Source organism: Dreissena polymorpha, chromosome 2 (assembly GCF_020536995.1).
Source record: "Dreissena polymorpha isolate Duluth1 chromosome 2, UMN_Dpol_1.0, whole genome shotgun sequence".
NCBI classification, from domain to species: Eukaryota; Metazoa; Mollusca; class Bivalvia; order Myida; family Dreissenidae; genus Dreissena; species Dreissena polymorpha.
In genome coordinates, this window is record NC_068356.1 from 19,168,806 (window position 1) to 19,190,754 (window position 21,949).

The 21,949-nt window shown below is 34.7% G+C and overlaps 1 protein-coding gene across 4 annotated transcripts in view; it reads right to left on the reverse strand.

The window, feature by feature from the left end:
• The window catches only part of LOC127866118 (inactive rhomboid protein 1-like), a 59,655-nt gene that overhangs the window by 14,366 nt on the left and 23,340 nt on the right, over positions 1–21,949 (reverse strand). For all 4 annotated transcript variants that reach the window (XR_008042857.1, XM_052406520.1, XM_052406521.1 and 1 more), the window contains exons 6-10: positions 5,248–5,357; positions 3,720–3,938; positions 3,273–3,384; positions 1,842–1,916; positions 295–456 (exon numbers count right to left, since the gene is read on the reverse strand). Coding sequence is in view for 3 of the 4 variants with exons in the window: in XM_052406520.1 (XP_052262480.1) it covers positions 295–456; positions 1,842–1,916; positions 3,273–3,384; positions 3,720–3,938; positions 5,248–5,357 (678 nt within the window). In the remaining variant the exon portion in view is untranslated. The remainder of the gene's footprint in view (positions 1–294; positions 457–1,841; positions 1,917–3,272; positions 3,385–3,719; positions 3,939–5,247; positions 5,358–21,949) is intronic.

Below are 21,949 nucleotides of genomic sequence, written 5' to 3' on the forward strand. Positions count from 1 at the left end.
AATGGTTTAGTAGAAGAAGATGTTTACAAATTGTTTACAGACGGACGGCCGGCCGGACGCTGAGTGATCACAATAGCTCACCCAGAGCTATCGCTCAGGTGAGCTAAAAAAAAGAACTCCACATTCCCAAAAATATAAGAAAATGGAGTTTGGGCTGAAAGTATTGTCCCGAAAGCCTATGCAGACTGCACTGGCTAATATGGGACAACACTTTATGCACATGCGTTAAGCCCAGTGTTCCCAGAACGAGGCTCAGATACAGGCGTGTCAAGATCACAGAAGCGCTTATACTACCGGACACTGTCCCTCCAAGGCCTGAAAGCAACCAGAGCCGTCATCACGGACACAGCAAGCCGAGTCCTTCTCCACAGCTCGGTCTAAGAGGATACCTTTGAGGATGCCTTCGTCCTTACGCATGCACGGTGAGTACTTTGCACCCAGATGAACCAAGGCTGCCTGGTTTAAACAAGGCTTGTGACAATCATATGGCGACATAGAATTGCTGAAGTAAAAAATTTAATACTGTGACAGTATTCTCTGTGCCCTTAGCTTTATATCAGACATTAATATGTTTCATTAACAAAGTATGAGAAAGAATTATGTATTATTTATGCATACACAAATTTATACACCGTAATGACAACTGTTGTCGTACATGCATGCTTACACTGTAATATTATATCAATTACATTTATTGTGTGTCTGTTATTTTGGTTAAAATTCATGTGAATCTAAATGAGAGATTATTGATAGATACTAGCAACAACAGCTGTCCCACGACTTTGATGGTCACCTGATGTAATGACCACAAAGACCCATTTAACATGCAATATCTGTACAAGTTGTATAGTATATGTAAGTTAAAGCTGAATATTTATAAACTATAACAATAGATCTAATGATGCCCATACCTAAAAAGATAACTAGATTTTTAAAATATCTACCAATTAATTATGTGTAATTTAATTAACTGTGCAAGCAATTTCTGTAAATATGCAACCTATAAACACATTTCAAGTAACTGAGCAATTTTGTTTTTTTAGTAACAATGAATTTGACAAAACTGGCCCTAATGTGATTATACCCCAGGTCGGCATTTACACTATCACAAATTAAACAACAGCATAATATCTCCATCCATACTAAAGTTATTAAGTGGAAACTCTTCTCAATTACTGGTAACAGTGACCTTGACTTCACTGTCTCAAATCCATCCCTCATTAGATAAACACTTAACCTACACAGTTTTAGCAACAGTGATTGTCTTAATATCAAATGAAAAATAAGGAGTATAATTCTGCTGAATTTCAGATCAGATTCACAGGCCTTGGTTGAACAGCTCCCATGACAGTGTCAAAGACATGTGTGAAGTTTCAATCAAATAACTACTGTAAGATTGACAGAACTATTTCAACTAACAAGCACATTTATTCTGACTATAATAAGTACAACAGGAGTCATAATCCTGGGTAAAAGGCATTGTCAAAGTTATAGCTCCTTGTCAGTGACTGTTTATTTAGACCTTGAACACAGAAGTTGTTGTTTTTTCAAAATCTGTAATAAATAGATATAAATATGAAGTTGCTGCATGCAAAAATTGACCTGAAATTTTCAAATACAGAAAGAAGACATATTCTACTAAATTGCATGTTGGAGTAATGGATTTTACCGTGAACTAACACAATAACTCAAAACACATTATTAGGTTAAAAGTCGAGATAAATTTGTCTTTGCATTAATTTGCAGGAATGTAAGTGGAAGTTGAGAATTTATGTCATATTCTTTTTCAATTCACATCATACGTTGCAATTTGTTTAAAACTTTCACCACAAGATACTCACCTGTCTAGGACCTATCCACAAATTCCTGGGCTCCAGCTGTCTGGAATTCTCAATTGCAAGGTTAGGCTTCAACACCTACAAGACATGGTCAAGCGGATTTAACAGTAGAGCATTCAGTATAGCATTCAACACCTACAATACATGGTCAAGTGGATTTTACAGTAAAGCATTCAACACCTAAAGTACATGGTCAAGAGACTTTTACAGTGTAGTATTCAACACCTACAGTACATGGTCAAGAGGCTTTGGCAGCATAGCATTCAACACATACAGTACATGGTCAAGAGGCTTTTACATTTCAGTATTCAACACCTACAGTACATGGTCAAGAGGCTTTTGCAGTATAGCATTCAACACTTTCAGTACATGTTCAAGAGGCTTTTACAGTATAGAATTAAAACAAGTACAGTACATGGTCAAGGATTTTACAGTATAGCATTCAACACCTACAGTACATGGTCAAGAGGCTTTTGCAGTATAGCATTCAACACTTACAGAACATGTTCAAGAGGCTTTTACAGTATAGCATTAAACACGAACAGAACATGGTCAAGGCTTTTACAGTATAGCATTCAACACATACAGTACATGGTCAAGAGGCTTTGGCAGTATAGCATTCAACACTTACAGTACATGGTCAAGAGGCTTTGGCAGTATAGCATTCAACACTTACAGTACATGGTCAAGAGGCTTTGGCAGTATAGCATAATTTCAACACTTACAGTACATGGTCAAGAGGCTTTCACAGTGTAGCATTCCACACCTATAGTACATGGTCAATAGGCTTTCACAGTATAGCATTCAACACCTACATGATATGGTCAAGAGGCTTTTACAGTATAGCATACAACACCTACATTAAATGGTCAAGAGGCTTTTACAGTATAGCATTCAACACCTATAGTACATGGTCAAGAGGCTTTTACAGCATAGCATTCAACACACACATTACTTTAAGGTCAAATGGCTTTTACAGAATTGCCAGCAATTAAGGAGCCTTCATTGACTTTATTGCAAGCAAAATAAAGTCTTTTTTTTGATAGACTTGTAAAAAAACTGTACATAAGTTGCATATACTGATTCGATAAATTGCCAAATAAACGAAAAATTGAAATTAAATGCTAACAATAAATGCAGTTAAGGTCAAGATTGAACAGTAAATTGCATATTAATAGCATTTCAAAACTGACTTACAGAAAATCACAACATACAGATATAACTAGGACTGGTAAACAAGCATGGGGTTCAAGACATGTACCATAATTCAAATGCCTATGCATGGTAAATATAAATTTTGTACCACAGGATTTGATCAAATAAACTTGAGAGAAATTATTTTTATTTCACTTAAGAAGTGAATTAGTATTTTTATATGTACAAATAATTAAATGCTATGAAACAGGAGCTTATTTTTAAATTAACATGACTCACCGCCATTGATTCAGCTTTGTCATTAATTCCTACAGGTGCAAACCCATAAACAGACACTGACACGATGAAAATAACCACCTGCACAAATGTCATCCAGCAGGTAAAGAATGGCCTGAAACCAGTAAGAACAACTAGGCTAGCAACACTACTTGACATGTCCACTACCTGAGTAAAAACAGAATAAATGTACTGAAAAAATACCCATGCATTTTTAACACAAAATATGGCTATACTGCTATTTCTTTTTGCAAATATCTTAAACAAATATATTCTTTGTATTGCAATGAAAAGATACAGACCCAAATTGTATTAACCAGTTTTATATGCAGTTAGAAAATATTTATAGTAAAATACAAACAGAGATAAGGAACCAAATTAAGCAATCCATCAAACATACAAACCTTATGGTTAGATATTAGAACAATCTCTGTCAAGGTTTTAACTCACCTGTGATCATACAATTCATCCACGACTTTGTCCTGCATCACAGGTGCCTTGGACCCTCTCTGGTCCTTGTACTTTCTCAAACACAGACGACCTATCACACTCATTCCCGGTCTTCTTTTTTCAATGAAGGAACTTTTTATGTCTGCCCTGATTTCTCTCATCATAAGAAAGTCAGGAATTTCAAAAGCATCTGCTTCGTCTTCGATACCTCTTATGTCACTGTTGGTACATGCATTTTTATTAAATGTGTGAAAGTTAAGTTTTATAGTTGTATGCATAACATATTGTATGACAGAATGAATCGGTACAATCAATTTAGCTTTCAACATCTGGGATGTAGAGACTAGATAAAATGTTTATGATAGATTTACACTTTTGTAACGTAACAGCATATGCATATTGTTTATTCTTATAACATTAATATTATGTTATACAACATAACAATATGATAGAAATTTAATTACAAATAATATTAATAATATGATAGGATTTTATAAGTAAATTTAATTATCATAACTGTATGTCAGAAATTATCAAGAGATGTTTTAATAATATGACAAAATCATGTTTGCATGTCAGAAATTAAAAAGATGATTTAATAATGTAAGAAAATATTTAAAGTTAATTTACATCCATACTTATAAATTAAACAAGAGCACTGCATAACGGGTGCCACGCTCGGCAATGGGTGCAGTTTTAAATAAATGAAAGCTTGTCAGATTTTTTTTTTTTTAGAGGTCACAGTGACCTTTGACCTACTGACCCCAAAATGGGTGTGGCGTGTAGAACTCATCAAGGTGTAAAGTTGTAGGTGGAAGCACTTTGATTTTAAAGCCAATGTTAAGGTTTTAGCACGACGCAGACGGCGGACGACACAACGCGACAAGCTGGCTATGACAATACCTCCGAAAATGCCGAGCTAATAACTGTTGTAATTAATGATACATCTTAAAATACATATAGCAAGGAAATTCTATGACCAAACCAATTAGAAATCAACAAGTAGTCAGTGAAACGCTTTGACCAATCAAATATGGTATAAAGAAGAGTTTTATTTTATATTTATGTGTATTTCAGTATAAAACGAGATGTTTTATGTAGAAAGAAAATTCTGCGGTTAGATTTGTCATGTTTTTTTGTCCTGGCAGCCATATTGACCGCCACGCTGTAAAATTGTATTTCACGAACATTAGCAAGCGCTGTATTAGAAAATATTTAACAGAAATAAATCGCGATTAAAGGCGAAATGAACTTTGTATACAGTGTGTACCCACGAACAATACGTAATTACGTCACACTTTGTTTTAACGTGATTAACAGTTGTTTGTAAAACAAATATTGAGGGTTAATTGTGAAACTATCGTTTATGAAAAAGCTTGATTAGCAACATCAAGTAGATACAACAGTTTCAAATATTGAGCCTTAATATAAACAGGTAAGCTGACAAAAAAGCTCTTTTCTTGACCCAAGCGTTCCATTTTTTTATGGAATGCAATGTTTGAACACCGCTGTTTGGACAGACACTCACACATTGTCTGCCTCATCCAAGCCTGCACCTTCCCTAACAACCCTCCTGGCAACATGTCTCCTGGGTGATGATGGTGGTGTTATGTCATAGAAATTATCCGCCAGTATATCCTGCATTTCACATACAACAAAAAAATGTGTTTCCATTAAAAATAAAATATTTATACATTTCTAATACATGTACTAGTATAATTTTTAAGTGTGCAGCACATTCAAATATACTCATTGTTTCGGTTAATTTAAAACAAGAGGGCCAAGATGGCCCTAGTTCGCTCACCTGAGAAGAGTGTTCATTGAATTTTTACCAAATGTATTGAGCTGTTTGTAAAACATGCCAGCCTGCATATGGGCTGTCAGTTGTAATGGCAGCCATTGTGTGAACATGAATATATTAGTCATTGTGACTTTGACTTTTGACCTTGGTTTCTTGAGTTGTCATCTGTCATCATTATTATTAAGACGTTTAACCTAGTGACTTGAACATTATGTTGGTCATCTGCCAGTCATGATCAATGTAACTATGAAGATCATGAATCTAGGCATAAGTATTGCCAGTAAATATCAAGAAACAATTTTATTGTTTTGAGCCACTGTGATGTTGATCTATGATGTAGTGATTTGAAATTCAAAAGGGGTATTTTTATAATCATGATCAATGTACCTATGAAGTCTTTATCCTAGGTGAAGTGTTTTTGAGTTATCATTTGAAAACCAATTTTTGTATTTTGAATCACTGTGACTGTCACCTTTGACCTGGTGATGAGAAGATCAATATGGGTCATTGGTGAGTCATGATCAATGTAGCCAACAGTTAGCAATTTATATTCCAAACCTAAATTTGGTACATGTAGCTGTATATTTTAGAACCCTTTATCAGCAGTAGCATATATCCATTGTTAATGTCCTCTTTAAACATAGCCTGTTGACCAGAGCTCACACACCAACAAATTACAGCAAAATGTTATTCCTGATCCCATGCATTAACTTCATAAACAATCAATGTGTGTATCCTTCAGCATGACTCATTCCTTCCTCTCTCTAATAATCAATGTTAGGCATCAATGGGTTAATATCAAATTGAGTGGTGTGTGTTTGTTCTTGTGTACTTTTTAGATTTTAGAGCACATATGAACTGTAATGTCCTAGTCTGATAACAAAATACTAATTGTATAGTGTTTTCATAGTTGACATGTTAAGATTTTAAATTACAAAACAAACAAATAAATTACATTCCATCTTGCATCGTTTCAAGGTAAGCCCACTGTTAGTCTGTCTGGAAATTGTCAATTAAGTGCTTTGTGTTTTATTACCAAAACAAAAAAAACTTTAAACCACAAACATCTTACAAAAAGATGCAATAATTATAATGCACACATGTCAGATGGATAACAAAGTTATAAGATGTTCAAAACATCTACATGATAAATTCCATTTCTGATTGATTTAATGAGAAAATTCTATCAACTTGACCATTATATTGTTTCATGATCCTAGGCGTAAGCTTTCTTGAGTGATCATCAAAAAACCATTTTACTGTGTCAAGTAACCGTGACCTTGACCCAGTGACCTGAAAGTCAATACGGGTCATCTGCAAGTCATGATCAATGTACCTATGAAGTTTCATGATCTTAGGCACAGGCCTTCTTGAGTTATCATCTGGAAACCATTTTTCTGAGTTGAAACACCGTGACCTTGACCTTTGACCTGAAAATCAATAGGGGTCATCTGCGAGTCATGATCAATGTACCTATGAAGTTTCATCATCCTAGGCATAAGCGTTCTTGAGTAAAACAATTTTACTATTTTGGGTCACCTCAATGAACTTGTGAAGTTTCATGATCCTAGGAATAAGCGTTCTTGAGTTATCATCCGGAAACCATTTTTCTAAGTTGAGTCACCGTCACCTTGACCTTTGACCTAGTGACCTGAAAATCAATAGGGGTCATCTGCAAGTCATGATCAATGTACCTATGAAGTTTCATGATCCTAAGCATGCACATTCTTGAGTTATCATCCGGAAACCATTTTAATATTTTGGGTCACCTTGACCTTTGACCTAGTGACCTGAAAATCAATAGGGGTCATCTGCAAGTCATGATCAATGTACCTATGAACTTTCATGATCTTAGGCATAAGAGTTCTTGAGCTTTCATCCGGAAACAATTTTACTGTTTCGGGTCACAGTGACCTTGACCTTTGATCTAGTGACCTGAAAATCAATAGGGTCATCTGTGAGTCACGATCAATGTACCTATGAAATTTCATGATCCTAGGCATAAGTGTTCTTGAGGTATCATCCAGAAACCATTTTACTATTTCGGGTCACGTGACCTTGACCTTTGAGCTAGTGACCTCAAAATCAATAGGGGTCATCTGCGAGTCATGATCAATGTACCTATCAAGTTTCATGATCCTAGGCGCAAGCGTTCTTGAGTTATCATCTGGAAACCATTTTACTATTTCGGGTCACCGTGACCTTGACCTTTGACCTAGTGACCTCAAAATCAGTAGGGGTCATCTGCGAGTCATGATCAATGTACCTATGAAGTTTCATGATCCTAGGCCTTAGCGTTCTTGACTTATCATTAAACCATCTGGTGCACAGACATACGGACTGACATGAGAAAAACAATATATCCCCCTCTTCTTCGAAGGGCGGGCATAAAAATGTGACTTCCGTAGTGTTCAATCACAAGGTTTGACTGAAACCATTTTTGAACTCAACTCTTGTATCAAAGAAACAAATGTTCTGAGCAAATTTCATGAAAATTGGGCCAAAAATGTGACTTCTAGAGTGTTAACGTTTTCACGATATACATATAGAGAAAAATGCCCCGCCCAATGGCGGCCATGTTTTTTCACCGATCCAAACCATTGTCAAACTCGTCCAAGATATCAATAAAACCAATATTTTGACCAACTTTCATGATGGGCAAAAATTGTGACTTCTAGAGTGTTTACAAGGTTTCTCTATAGCCAAATAGGGAAAACTGCCACTATATACATACAGTCTACTCTCGTTATCTCGACACTGGATATCTCGATATTCTCGATATGTCGAAGTAAGCTCAATGTCCCATTTTTTTTCCTTCTTTATCTATATAAATAAACATCGCTTATCTCGATTTTCGTTATGTCGAATAATTCGATATGTCGATAAAAATTTTTGCCCCGATTCCCGATTTAACATGTATTTACTGTGGTTTATCTCGAAGTGCAAATAACTTTCCCAGTGTCGGCAAAAGGTGATAACTTTTTCTTTGATACTTCACCGTCCCGCTTCGCCCGGCTGCTCCCGATACTGTGCGGTAGGAAATCGATCCGTTAATTGCATCAATGATCACACGTGTGTAATGTCGTTAGCAGTTAAATCTTGATTAAGGCCTGTCACTTTAAGTGTCACTTGAACATCAATTAACTGCAATTAATACACAGCCTGCCGAATGGCCGAAAGACTAATTGTTTTTACAAACAACATTCCAAAATGCATTGAGTTATATTTTTGCGTATATACAGCGTCGTTTACTCGACAGTTTAGAAAAAGTATAACTGCATGTGTTCATGCAATTCTGTTATACTTAAAACGTCATTTTAAGCATTTAAATAGAAAAATTATTCGTGCCTCGTAAAACGCGTATATATCAGGAAGAGAGTATTATGTCACACGGTGACGGCTTTAGTTAGATAACTTAGCAGGTATTAAATGTTAAAAACAAGGTAAATTTTCGTCTCATTTTTTCTTTGAAAACGCCTAATCGGATATCTTGAACTCTCGTTATCTCGATATTTTTTGTTGTTCCCGCCGACTTCGAGATAACGAGAGTGGACTGTATAAAGAAAAATGCCCCGCCCACTGGCGGCCATGTTTTTCCCCCGATCTGGACCATTTTCGAACTCGTCCGAGATATAAATAAAACCAATGTTTTGACCAACTTTTATGATGATTGGACAAAAATTGTGACTTCTAGAATGTTTACGAGGTTTCTCTATAGCCAAATAGGGAAAACTGCCAATATATACATATAGAGAAAAATGCCCTGCCCACTGGCGGCCATGTTTTTTCACCAATCTGTACCATTTTCGAACTCGTCCGAGATATCAATTAAATCAATGTTTTGACCACCTTTCATGATGATTGGGCAAAAATTGTGACTTCTAGTGTGTTTACAAGGTTTCTCTATAGCCAAATAAGGAAAACTGCCCCGCCCACTGGCGGCCATGTTTTTTTAACAGACCGGAACCACTTTTAAACTCAATCAAGATATCATTAAGACAAACATTTTGACAAAGTGACATGAAGATTGAACACAAAATGTGACTTCTACAGTGTTTACAAGGTTTTTCTTTTTTTTTGACCTAGTGACCTAGTTTTTGACCCCGCACAACCCAGTTTCGAACTCTGCCAAGATTTTATTGGGGCAAAGCTTCTGACCAAGTTTCATGTAGATGGGACAAGAAATGTGGCCTCTAGAGTGTTTACGAACAAATGTTAACGGACGGACGGACGACGGACAAAGACCGGTCAGAAAAGCTCACCTGAGCAATCAGGTGAGCTAAAAACAAAGAAAAAATATTATATCGTTTCTAACACTATCTTGTTTTGTTAGTATGTATTTTTAATTTAATATATGATAACCACTTTAATAGTCCGCCCATCTCTCTTCAAAGTACATTTACCTATGAATACACTTGATGCTATGAAACCATAATCTGCTTGCAGGGCCTACTCTGACAGTTGTAACATTAACCCTTTACCACTTAGATACGTATTTTTACGCCTTTGTAGTCCCTTAGAAAATTATATTTAACAAGAGCTCATCACAGTAGTGCCAAATCCCTGCCGAAATGTGTTTGCTTGTATGACATTTGTTTTAGAGAGTAGAATAATATTTTTAAAACATAGCACCTGTGTCATCTATTTATATTTCAAGGATCAATTAGTTATATAGCGTTGGAGTTAAGCTGTAGAGAATAAGATATATGGAAATGAAAAAAGGGAGGTAATTAAAAAAGAAGACTATAAATAATTACTGTTCTTGATTACTGTATTTTTCCTTAAACTCATCCATTCATTTTACAGTGAATACTTCATTGTTTAAATTAAAATATTATTGTAAAATTAGATAAAGGGAGATATTAAAAATTGAAAAGCTAAAATATTTACTATGAAATTAAATTAAATATAATTTAAAATTATAAATGTATAAAATATAAGTAAACAGGAGCTGTATTTGTCAGAAACACAATGCCCCCTATTGCGCCGCTTTGAAATAAAATTTCAATATATCATTTGGCAGGTTAAGAAATTATCTCCCTTTTGAAGCTTATTATTTCCCTTGGATTGCATTTTTTTACTTTTAACCTTGAAGGTTGACCTTGACCTTTCACCACTCAAAATGTATAGCTTCATGAGATACACATGCATGCCAAATATCAAGTTGCTATCTTCAATATTGCAAAAGTTATTGCAAAACGTTAACCAAGTTAAAGTTTTGGGACGGAATGACAGACCGAAAGACAGACAGACAGACAGGCCAAAAACAATATGCCCCCAATCATTCAATCCGGGGGCATAAAAAAACAATACAAAAACAAGAGCTTGTCACAGAAGTGCCAAATCCCCGCCGAAATGTGTTTTCTTTAATTAAAACATTTGTTATAGAGAGTACAATAATATTTGTAAAACATGGCACCTGTGACATTTATTTATATTTCAAGGATCAATTAATTAATTAGTGTTGGAATCATGCTAAAAAAGAATTAAATATATGGACATGAAAGAAAGAGAGGTAATTAACAAGAGATGTGTTTGTCAGAAACGCAATGCCCCCTTTTGCTCCGCTTTGAAGCCATACATTTGAACTTTGACCTTGAAGGGTGACCTTGACCTTTCACCACTACAGTAATAATGTGCCGCTCCATGAGATACATATGCATGCCAAATATCAAGTTGCTATCTTCAATATTCAAAATTTTTTGGAAAGAAAATACAATGATGAAAAATACAATGATATTTGACCTTTGACCTTGAAGGATGACCTTGACCTTGACTTTTCACCACTCAAAATGTGCAGCTCCGTGAGATACACATGCAAGCAAATTATGAAGTTGCTCTCTTCAATATTGCAAAAGTTATGACCAAGGTTAAAGTTTGGACGCCACTTTGAAGTCATATATTTGACCTTTGTTCTTGAAGGATGACCTTGACCTTTCACCACTGAAAATGTGCAGCTCCATGAGATACACATGCATGCCAAATATCAAGTTGCTTTCTTCAATATTGCAAAAGGTATTCATTATTGCAACAGTTTAACCAAGGTTAAAGTTTGGAGACAGAATGACAGACAGACAGGCCAAAAACAATATACCCCCAATCATTTTATTCGGAGGCATAAAAAGTATTAGCACAGAAATTCAATTTTGAGGACAATCAACTATTAATTTCTTTAATTTGAATTATTTTCATCAAAAACTGAAACAGCAAACCTAACATGGGTGACCACATGACTGTAAACATAGTTATCTATGTATTTATTATTTATTCCCCTTAAAAAAGTTGAAAAATCAATTGCTTTATGAATTTTTTTAATGTCATTACATGCTTTCATCCACTTTCATTTTCGGCACTTTTTTTGCTGTGCAGCCAAAAATTCCTTTACATGCTAGCAACAGAATATGTAGTGTGTTGTTTGACAGATGCAAGCTTCCAATTAGTTCACTCTGTTTCAGAAAAACTAATTTGATGCTTAAACACATCAACATATTATAATAACATTGAGCAAAGCTCTTTTTTCTCATTTTTATCAATACTGAAGGACACCCTTAAAGGGGTATGGCAAGCGGTTTGCCGCATAATCCCAAGAAACTAGGTTTCTCATGAGAACCTAGTTTCTCAGAATGAGAACCTAGGTTTTCGCTTGAAGATTGCATATGGCGTCAAGAACCTAAGTTTTCAAATGAGAACCTAGTTTCCCAGAATGAGAACCTAGGTTCTCATGAAAATCCTAGTTTCTTGGGATTATGCGTCAAACTTCTTGCCATATCCGTGGTTTTCATTTGAGAACCATGAGAACCTAGGTTTTCAGAATTACGCGTCTTCAATACTAAATCCGTGGTTTTCTTTTAGGAACCATTGGTTCTCATGAGAACCTAGGTTTCCAGAATTACGCGTCAGACGGCGTAAACTTGCTCGTTTGGAATACGGGACACATATTATTCAGGGCGCAGGATCAATGGGGTTCACATATGATTACACACGGGCTGGACAGAATGAAAACACGCCGTTTAGAACTTGATTTTGCAGATATCTCAAGTTATTGAAATATATTTGCAAAGTCTTTAGTGCATAAGTTTTTCTTGCAATGTGGGTCGATATCTTACGATTGAATAAGACATTATTACCCATTATCAATAGAGATTAAATTTCTATTTATACCATAATGATTGCTTACTATATCACAGACATACTTAAAATAGAAAACTGTACCCAAACAAGGGAACTGAATATTTGAAACTCATTTAATGCTGTAACAATGAATTATGTAAATATTGATCTAAATTTGTTTAAATTTTAGTCTCAAAAAAATATTTACAATTAAAGATGTATTTCATAAACAGTTTAATTTTTTATTAACGTGTTCAGACTTAGCATTGTCTGAACATCGTTCAAAAAATGTTCTTGTGGAGTAACATTCACTGTTTCAAGTCTATTTCTTATCATTCTACACATATGCAGCCAGCGTGTACTAAGCAACTGGAGGTTAAATGGCAAGCGGTTCGACGCATAATCCCAAGAAACTAGGTTTCTCACGAGAATCTATGTTCTTAGAATGAGAACCTAGGTTCTCATAATGAAAACCTAGGTTCTCATGAGAACTTTGGTTCCCAAATGAAATCTTGGGTTCTCATGAAAACCTAGGTTATCAGAGAGAACGACGCGAAAAGCTGTCGAGAACCTAGGTTCTTGTAAAAAACCTTGGATATCAAAAGAGAACTTAAGTTCTCAGAATGAGAACCTAGGTTCTCATGAAAAATCTAGTTTCTCATGAGTACCTAGGTTCTCTAGCGTAAACCAAGGTTTTTCACGTTTTGGTAAATTGACAATATTGAAAAAAATTGTTTCAGATTCGCAATTTTTCGTTGTAGTTATGCTATTTGTGAGGAAACAGTTAAACTGAACATTTACCATGCTCTAAAATATCCCTTATATGCATCTTTTGACGATTTAAAAACCTGAAAATAATAAAGCGTTGCAACACGAAACGATTGAACAATTTGGAAAGTTTTGTTGTTGTTGTTATATTTTCTGATACTACGAAAATTGCTTATATATAGTATAAAATTCATCGTTCATTGTATGAGCGCACATGGCCGAGTGGTCTACGTGATTGACATTTTACTCCAGGGGTCAGTCAGTGGTTCGAGCCCAGTTGATGGTAACTTTTTTTTCTTTCTTATATTTGATTCTTGTTTTTTACTGGAGCTTTTTAGATTGAATTTTTTAATTTATCAATATAAAGCATTTAATGACAAAGTTCAAAAAATGCCAAAATCTGTGAAAAGATGTATTTCCACATTTTTGTAGTTTCCTTGTGTAACTGGCAAAGCAAGTAATTATCCATTATGGTTCCAGACACTTGAATGTGTTAAGAAAGATATCTTTCATAGCTCTGAGGATTGTGAAAGCATTCAACTTATATGCCCAAAACTGGCAGAAATTAATGAGTCAACAAGATTTTGTGAATCATTTGGATGAAACATGTCATGTTGAAAAACACAAACAAATTTAAATACCCCGTACTTTCACAAACTGTGATCTGGGCAATAACATTTTCTAATTACCTTGTTATTAGATTTATAAAATTGAAATTATCTGGAGATCATGAAGAACAGAGTTACATCCCTTCAAGAAAAAATTGTTAGAAAACAAACACATTTTTACTTGTTGACTCTGAACAAAAGCATAAATAGAGCGATGTAAAATTGTGCATTAATAAGGAATATATCATGTAATTAAGTTTGTATTCATTATTCGGACATGTAAACTAAGAAAACAACTCCTAAATGACTTTAATTTGACATCAAATTACAAAACATTACATTCATAATCGTATTTGTACAATTCTTTCTAGACCTCACATGTTCAGTATGCATTTAAAGACAACTCAAATGCATAAACAGTGCATAAATAGTTATCAAAGAATTCTGATTTGATCTGAAATTTATGCACTGTGTACAAGGGAAAACATGAAGATTTTATATTTCTAATGATACATGTAATACCTCTGATACAATTACAACAAGTAATAACAACCTGAACCATACCTTTTGAACCTGATGCTTTAATATGAGTGCCCCTCTAATCTCCATGTCATATGACATGCATAATCTTATGACACAAACACATTGCCAATCATTACTTGAGTTTCTTATTAAGGACTTACATATTTAGATGGTCTCTTGATGTTTCTTGATGTCTCAACATCTAGACTTTCATACAGAACGTTTCTAAAAAGAATTCTGATTGGAATTTATTTCTTAATACTGAATTATATATCTGTCTTCTTTTTTTAAATCTCACTGTATTAATAATGAAATCATTCTTTTTCAAAGATTTTTTCAGGTTACTGTGTGTGTTTTTTAAAATTAATACCTATGCATATGGACCAAATTAATGTTTTCTGCTACAAAAACAGTTCACTAGATAGTATTTTGCATCAAACCCCATCCTAACATTTCACATCACTTGATCAGCTACCACAGACCTTTAGGATAAACTCCAGAAAAACACAATTTGTTTTCACTTCGCATATTCAGAAAAGAAAGCAACCACATATTAATATGCATTTTCACACAAAACAAACAAGAATCAAATCCATATTAAGCAAGGACATTAAAAAGTGAAAAGTTTGTTCATTTCTTGCAAAAAAGTCCTTGATATTTTTTTTCCTAGGATGGATTCAATTTAAACAGTCCTGGGCGCTTCCTATCAAAAAAAAAATCAAGCAAATGCACTTAAAATTCACTCTATATTACTGCTTAATAACAAAGGCAGTTCCAATTGTCTGGTAAACAACTATTGTAAGCAGTTTTGCACAAAATCAAGATTTTTTTTCTTACGTCATCATCTAATCATTTCAAAACTCAGTATTTAAAACAGTGGACTCCTAACTTGAAATTGTACTAGCATCTGCACTAAGAAAATTAATTCACTCAGTGAATGTACATCAACATCACTCGAAACTGGGCTTCAGCACAATTTTGAGGCAATTTACACTGGAGTCCCTTGAGGTAATTCAGGAAACACACTTGTACTCTCCTGTATGTATTCTGAAGTGTGTCTTCAAGGTATAAATCCGGTTACATGCATAACCACACACCTCACACTTGTACTCTTTTTCTCCTGTATGTATCCTGAAGTGTGTCTTAAGGTATAAATCCGGTTACATGCGTAACCACACACCTCATATTTGTACTCTCTCTCTCCTGTATGTATCCTCATGTTTGTCTTCAAGGTACCACTCTGGTGAAATACATAACCACACAATCAACAAGTGTACCATCTCCCTTCTGTGTGTATCCTCATGTGTCTTTCAGGGTGTTACTCATGTAACACGCATAAGCATGCACCTCAATGATTTACTGTCTCTTGTCTGCATGAATTCTCATATGTCTCTTCAAGGCTCCCATCTGATTATATGCATAACCACACACCTCATACTTCTTTTGTATGTACTCTCATGTGTGTCTTCAAGGTATAACTCTGGTTACATTTATAACCGCACACCTCACACTTGTACTTTCTCTCTCCTGTATGTATGCCCATGTGTGTCTTCAAGATACCACTCTGGTTGAATGCCTTGCCACAAACCTCACACTTGTACAGTCTCTCTACTGTATGTATCCTCATGTGTTTCTTCAAGGTAACACTCTGGTTGAATGCCTTACCACACACATCACACTCATACTCTCTCTCCTGTATGTTTCCTCATGTGTCTCTTCAAGGTACCACTCTGGTTGAATGTATTACCACACACATCACACTCCTACTCTCTCTCCTGTATGTATCCTCATGTGTCTCTTCAAGGTACCACTCTGGTTGAATGTATTACCACACACATCACACTCCTACTCTCTCTCCTGTATGTATCCTCATGTGTCTCTTCAAGTGACTGCTGTGGTTAAATGCCTTGCCACACACCTCACACTTGTATTCTCTCTCCTGTATGTATAGCCATGTGTGTCTTCAAGTGACCACTCTGGTTGAATGCCTTACCACACACCTCACACTTGTACTCTCTCTCTCCTGTATGTATTCTCATGTGTGTCTTCAAGTTACAACTCTGGTTGTATGTATTACCACACACCTCACACTTGTACAGTCCCTCTCCTGTATGTATCTTCATGTGTCTCTTCAAGTTATTACTGTGGTTAAATGCCTTGCCACACACCTCACACGTGTAGTCTCTCTCTCCTGTATGTATCCTCATGTGTCTCTTCAAGTTTCTACTGTGGCACTCAAACACAAAACCAACAATATTTTGTAGATTAGACTATTTTTTAATATCTGAATCTCTTTGCAACATTATTGACACATGTAACATAAAACCAGGATTTATGACTGACCACTCTATAGTTGAACTTAAACTGCACAATATACAACCTGAAAGAGGCCCAGGATACTTTAAAATTAACAACAGCATCTTATTGGATACACAATATCAAACACAAATAAAACAGGAAATATTAAATACAGTTCAAAATAATAAAGATGCAAACCCAAACACCTTATGGGAAGTAATTAAAGGAAATATACGTAACACAACAATTAGATACACATCATTTAAACGTAAAGAAACACACAAACTTGAAACTGAAACCATCAAAACCATTGAAACACTTGAAAAACAATTGCATCAAACAAAGGATACCACCGACATTGAAAATGAAATAACATTAAAAAAACAAATATTAGACGGAATTTATCATACACATCTCAATGGAATAATACTAAGAGCGCGTGCACAGCATGTTGAACACAATGAAAAAAATACAAAATACTTCGCAAACATTGAAAAACGTAGAAGTGAACAAAAAACTGTACACAAAATAGTAGTCAATGGCAAAGATATAACAAACATGACTCAAATACTAGAAGAACAACGTTTATTTTTCGAAACACTCTATAAACGAAAAAATGTTGAAAATAACACCCTTTTTAAAAATACACATCACGCTTTAAACCAAGAGGAAAAACAACTGTGCGACGGATTACTTAATGAATATGAATGTGGATTAGCCCTAAAAGATATGCAAAATAACAAAAGCCCAGGATCTGATGGCATCACAATCGAATTTTATAAAATATTCTGGAATGATATAAAAACACATCTAATTAATTCACTTAACTATTCATTTAACAACGAAAACTTAACTACGCTACAAAAACAAGGTATTATATCACTCATTCCAAAACCTGGAAAAAACTTAGAATCCTTATCAAACTGGCGCCCGATTAGTTTACTAAATAATGATTATAAAATTGCAACTAAAAGTATAGCAAACAGAATAAAAAAAATATTACCATCAATCATTTCAAAATCTCAATCTGGTTTCATAAAAGGACGTTACATTGGTGAAAACGTTCGCCTTATCCAAGAATGCATAAACTATTTTAACAATTCAAACAATCCTGGTCTTATATTCTTTGCAGATTTTGAAAAGGCATTCGATTCACTCGATCATTCATTTATGTTCTCTTGCTTAGAAAATATGAACTTTGGTGAAAGTCTCATTCAATGGGTTAAACTATTCTATACCGATATTAACAGTATAATCATTAACAATGGCTTCTTTTCAAATAGTTTTAACATCGAACGAGGGGTTCGACAAGGATGTCCACTCTCATCATCGCTATTCATTATTTGCATCGAGTATCTATCACATCACATCCAATCAAATAAACACATAAAAGGCATATCACTTGATCCTGATGAAGATATCAAACAGTCCCTATTTGCTGACGATGCAACTTATTTCTTAAACGACAATTACGATTCTTTCCATAACCTAATAGAGTCACTAACCATCTACGGAATGACATCGGGTCTTAAACTAAACAAAAGTAAATGTACTGTGCTACGAGTAGGTAAATTAAAACAAAGTAATGTCGTATATAAAAAAGAAATGAAATTTAATTGGACATCCGATGAAGCCACAACGTTAGGAATTACTTTCACAAATAATGAAAAGGATACAGTTCTTAAAAACATACTACCTAAATTACAGAATTTCAAAAACTGCTTAAAATCATGGCATCACCGTAAACTTACACTAATCGGAAAAAACACAGTATTGAAAACATTTGCACTTCCTAAACTAATTTATGTATTAACAGTTCTCCCAAATCCACCAAATGATGTTATTAACGATATAAAATCAGCAATATTTAATTTCATATGGGACGGTAAGCCTGATAAAATAAAACGAACTCAGTTAATTCAATCTGTAGAAAATGGAGGTATTCAATTAACGAACATTGACTCATTCTTGAATGCAATCAAATGCAGCTGGGTTAAAAGATACCTAGATAATACCAATACGAGTAATTGGAAATTATTCTACCAGAAAATCCTAAAACAATATGGTGACTCCTTACTCTTTGAATGTAACATCAGCAATACTATCTTACATGAAAGTGCAAACAAAAACATATTTCTGTCTGATGTTCTATCAGCATGGAGTGATGTCACTTATAACCTAGAAACCAAAACCAGCAGTAAAACTATTTTATGGAACAATAAAGACATAACTTCAAACAATAAGACGTTTTTCTATAAAGATTGGTTTGAACGAAGCATTAAATATGTCGACCAATTATATGACTACAGAATCAAGGATTTCTACTCTTTTGATGATATATGCTACATATACGGAATACCTTCAAATAATTTTCTGAAGTACTACACACTAATCAAAAGCATACCCATGCATATTAAATCTGAAATCAATACAAATAATACACCATGTACTCAAACAACATTCGTAGAAAACATACTTGGAAGAAAAAATAAACCGAATAAAATATTTTACACACTGCAAATTAAAAAACCTACAGAAAACTCCAAACCCCAAAATAAATGGCAAGCCCTTTTCGGAGAACATGAACCTAATTGGAAACATATATTTACCATGCCATATAAAGCAACTATTGAAAGCACACTGAGAAATTTTCAATATAAATACATCCATAGAATAATAGCTACAAATAAATATCTCTTTAAATGTAAATTATCTAACTCAAATCTGTGTGACTTCTGCGGTGAAAACATCGAAACTATAGAACATCTTTTTTGGGAGTGCAAACACATCCAGCCTATTTGGAATCAATTAGTATCTTTTCTTGAACAACAGCAACTAAACGTTAAACTATCATTCTTAAATGTAAGTTTCGGAATTTACTCATTGAAATCAATAGACTGTAATAATATTGTGAATTTTATTCTTATATTGATGAAATATTTTATCTTTAACATGAAGTACAAAAAACAAGTTCCAAATTTTAATTGTTTTGTCAATAGTCTTAAACTAAAAATCCAGATTGAGAAAGAAATAGCCCTCAGTAATGACACATTTCAAATCTTTGAACAAAAATGGAATCGGATTAAATTCTTATAATGTTTGTCCACTTATATACATGTCACTCTAATGTTAGTTTATATTTCTAAAATATTTTTGTATATAATTTTTTTCCATCTTATAAGATCATTGTGAATATACAACAAAACACACAAGTCCAGTATGCTTTCTTCCGACTTTATACAACTCATCATTTTTCATAACTATTCTTCTGTTGTTCTTTTTTTTCTCTTTTAAAAAAATATATATTAGCATATCTTGTATAACATGTCTAAACTTAATTGCTTTGTACAACCATTATGTTGTATGATAATATACATGTATACATTGTATGTATTATATTGAATAATAAAAAAAAAAAAGTTTCTACTGTGGTTAAATGCCTTGCCACACACCTCACACTTGTATTCTCTCTCTCCTGTATGCATAGCCATGTGTGTCTTCAAGTGACCACTCTGGTTGAATGCCTTACCACACACCTCACACTTGTACTCTCTCTCTCCTGTATGTATTCTCATGTGTGTCTTCAAGTTACAACTCTGGTTGAATGTATTACCACACACCTCACACTTGTACAGTCCCTCTCCTGTATGTATCTTCATGTGTCTCTTCAAGTTATTACTGTGGTTAAATGCCTTGCCACACACCTCACACGTGTACTTTCTCTCTCCTGTATGTATCCTCATGTGTGTCTTCAAGTTATAAATCCGATTACATGCATAACCACACACCTCACACTTGTACTCTCTCTCTCCTGTATGTATCCCCATGTGTCCCTTCAAGGCACTGCTCTCTCCTATATGTATCCTCAAGTGTCTCTTCAAGGCACTGCTATGGTTATACACATAACCACATTCTCCACACTTGTATTCTCTCTCTCCAGTATGTATCCTAATGTGTCTATTCAGGTGACTCTTCAAGGTATTACTCCGATTACATGCATAACCACACACCTCACCATTGTACGGTTTCTCTCCTGTATGTATCCTCATGTGTGTCTTAAAGTTATAATTCCGGTTACATTCATAACTGCACACCCCACATTCGTACAGTCTCTCTCCTGCATTTATCCTCATGTGTGTCTTCGTGTGATTACTGTTATTACTAGTATAATTCAACACCTCACCATTGTACTCCTTTTCATCTGTGCTGTCTATGTTCTTCTTCTGAAATATGGCATTTGTTAATTGCTTTTCCATAAAAGTTTGTAAAATGTCACTTTTATCATGTTTAACATTTGAAATACTGTTGAGCTTTGTGTTAATGGCTATGAGATTTAAATGTTTTTCTTTGTCCATACTGTATGTTACATCACTTAACAACCCAATGGACTGATTTGTAGGAAAATCAATTTTAATTGATTTATCTCTACAATCCCTTTTATCCATATCATCAGTAGATTCAGAACTGGCAGCTGTTACTAAACTGCTCATAATTGAAAGATTTACATAAGTAGGTAAAACCTGAACGGGTGAAGTGCTCACAGCATTAGCCTCATTTTCGAAAGCAGAATGAAGGACTCGAGTCAAATAACTTGCAGAATGTAGTAAACTTGGCATAATCTGCTTGTTTTCAAAATCTTGAGAACCAATTTTGCTAAGTTGCAACTTGTTTAAAGCCCTCAACCTGTGTTCCTCCAGGATTTGATCACCAACATCCTGTATTTCATCAAACACACCTTGCTGGCTCTTTGTTGTGGTTACCAGTTGCGACTGTTGTTGCTGGTAGTATTGGGGCTGTGAACTTTGAGGTGAAAGGCTTGGCAGATGAATTGTTTCATCCTGGCCAGAACTGGAAGTCGGTCTGTCAACTAAAGGAACTGTAGGGGATACAACAGATGACACAAAGCGCAGATTCGGGATATAAATATCCCCATGAAGCCCCCTGCCATGCAATGTGTCTGTGTCTAAAGTGGAGAGAACTGATTTAACATCCATTACCTTGGGATTCGAAAAGACAGCATTATGAGAATCCAAAAATTGTCCTTTATCATTTATAATACCAGCAGCATTAAATGTTGGTGTAGAAAGAACTGATGAGTTTCCAATGAAAATAGAGCTTTCAGA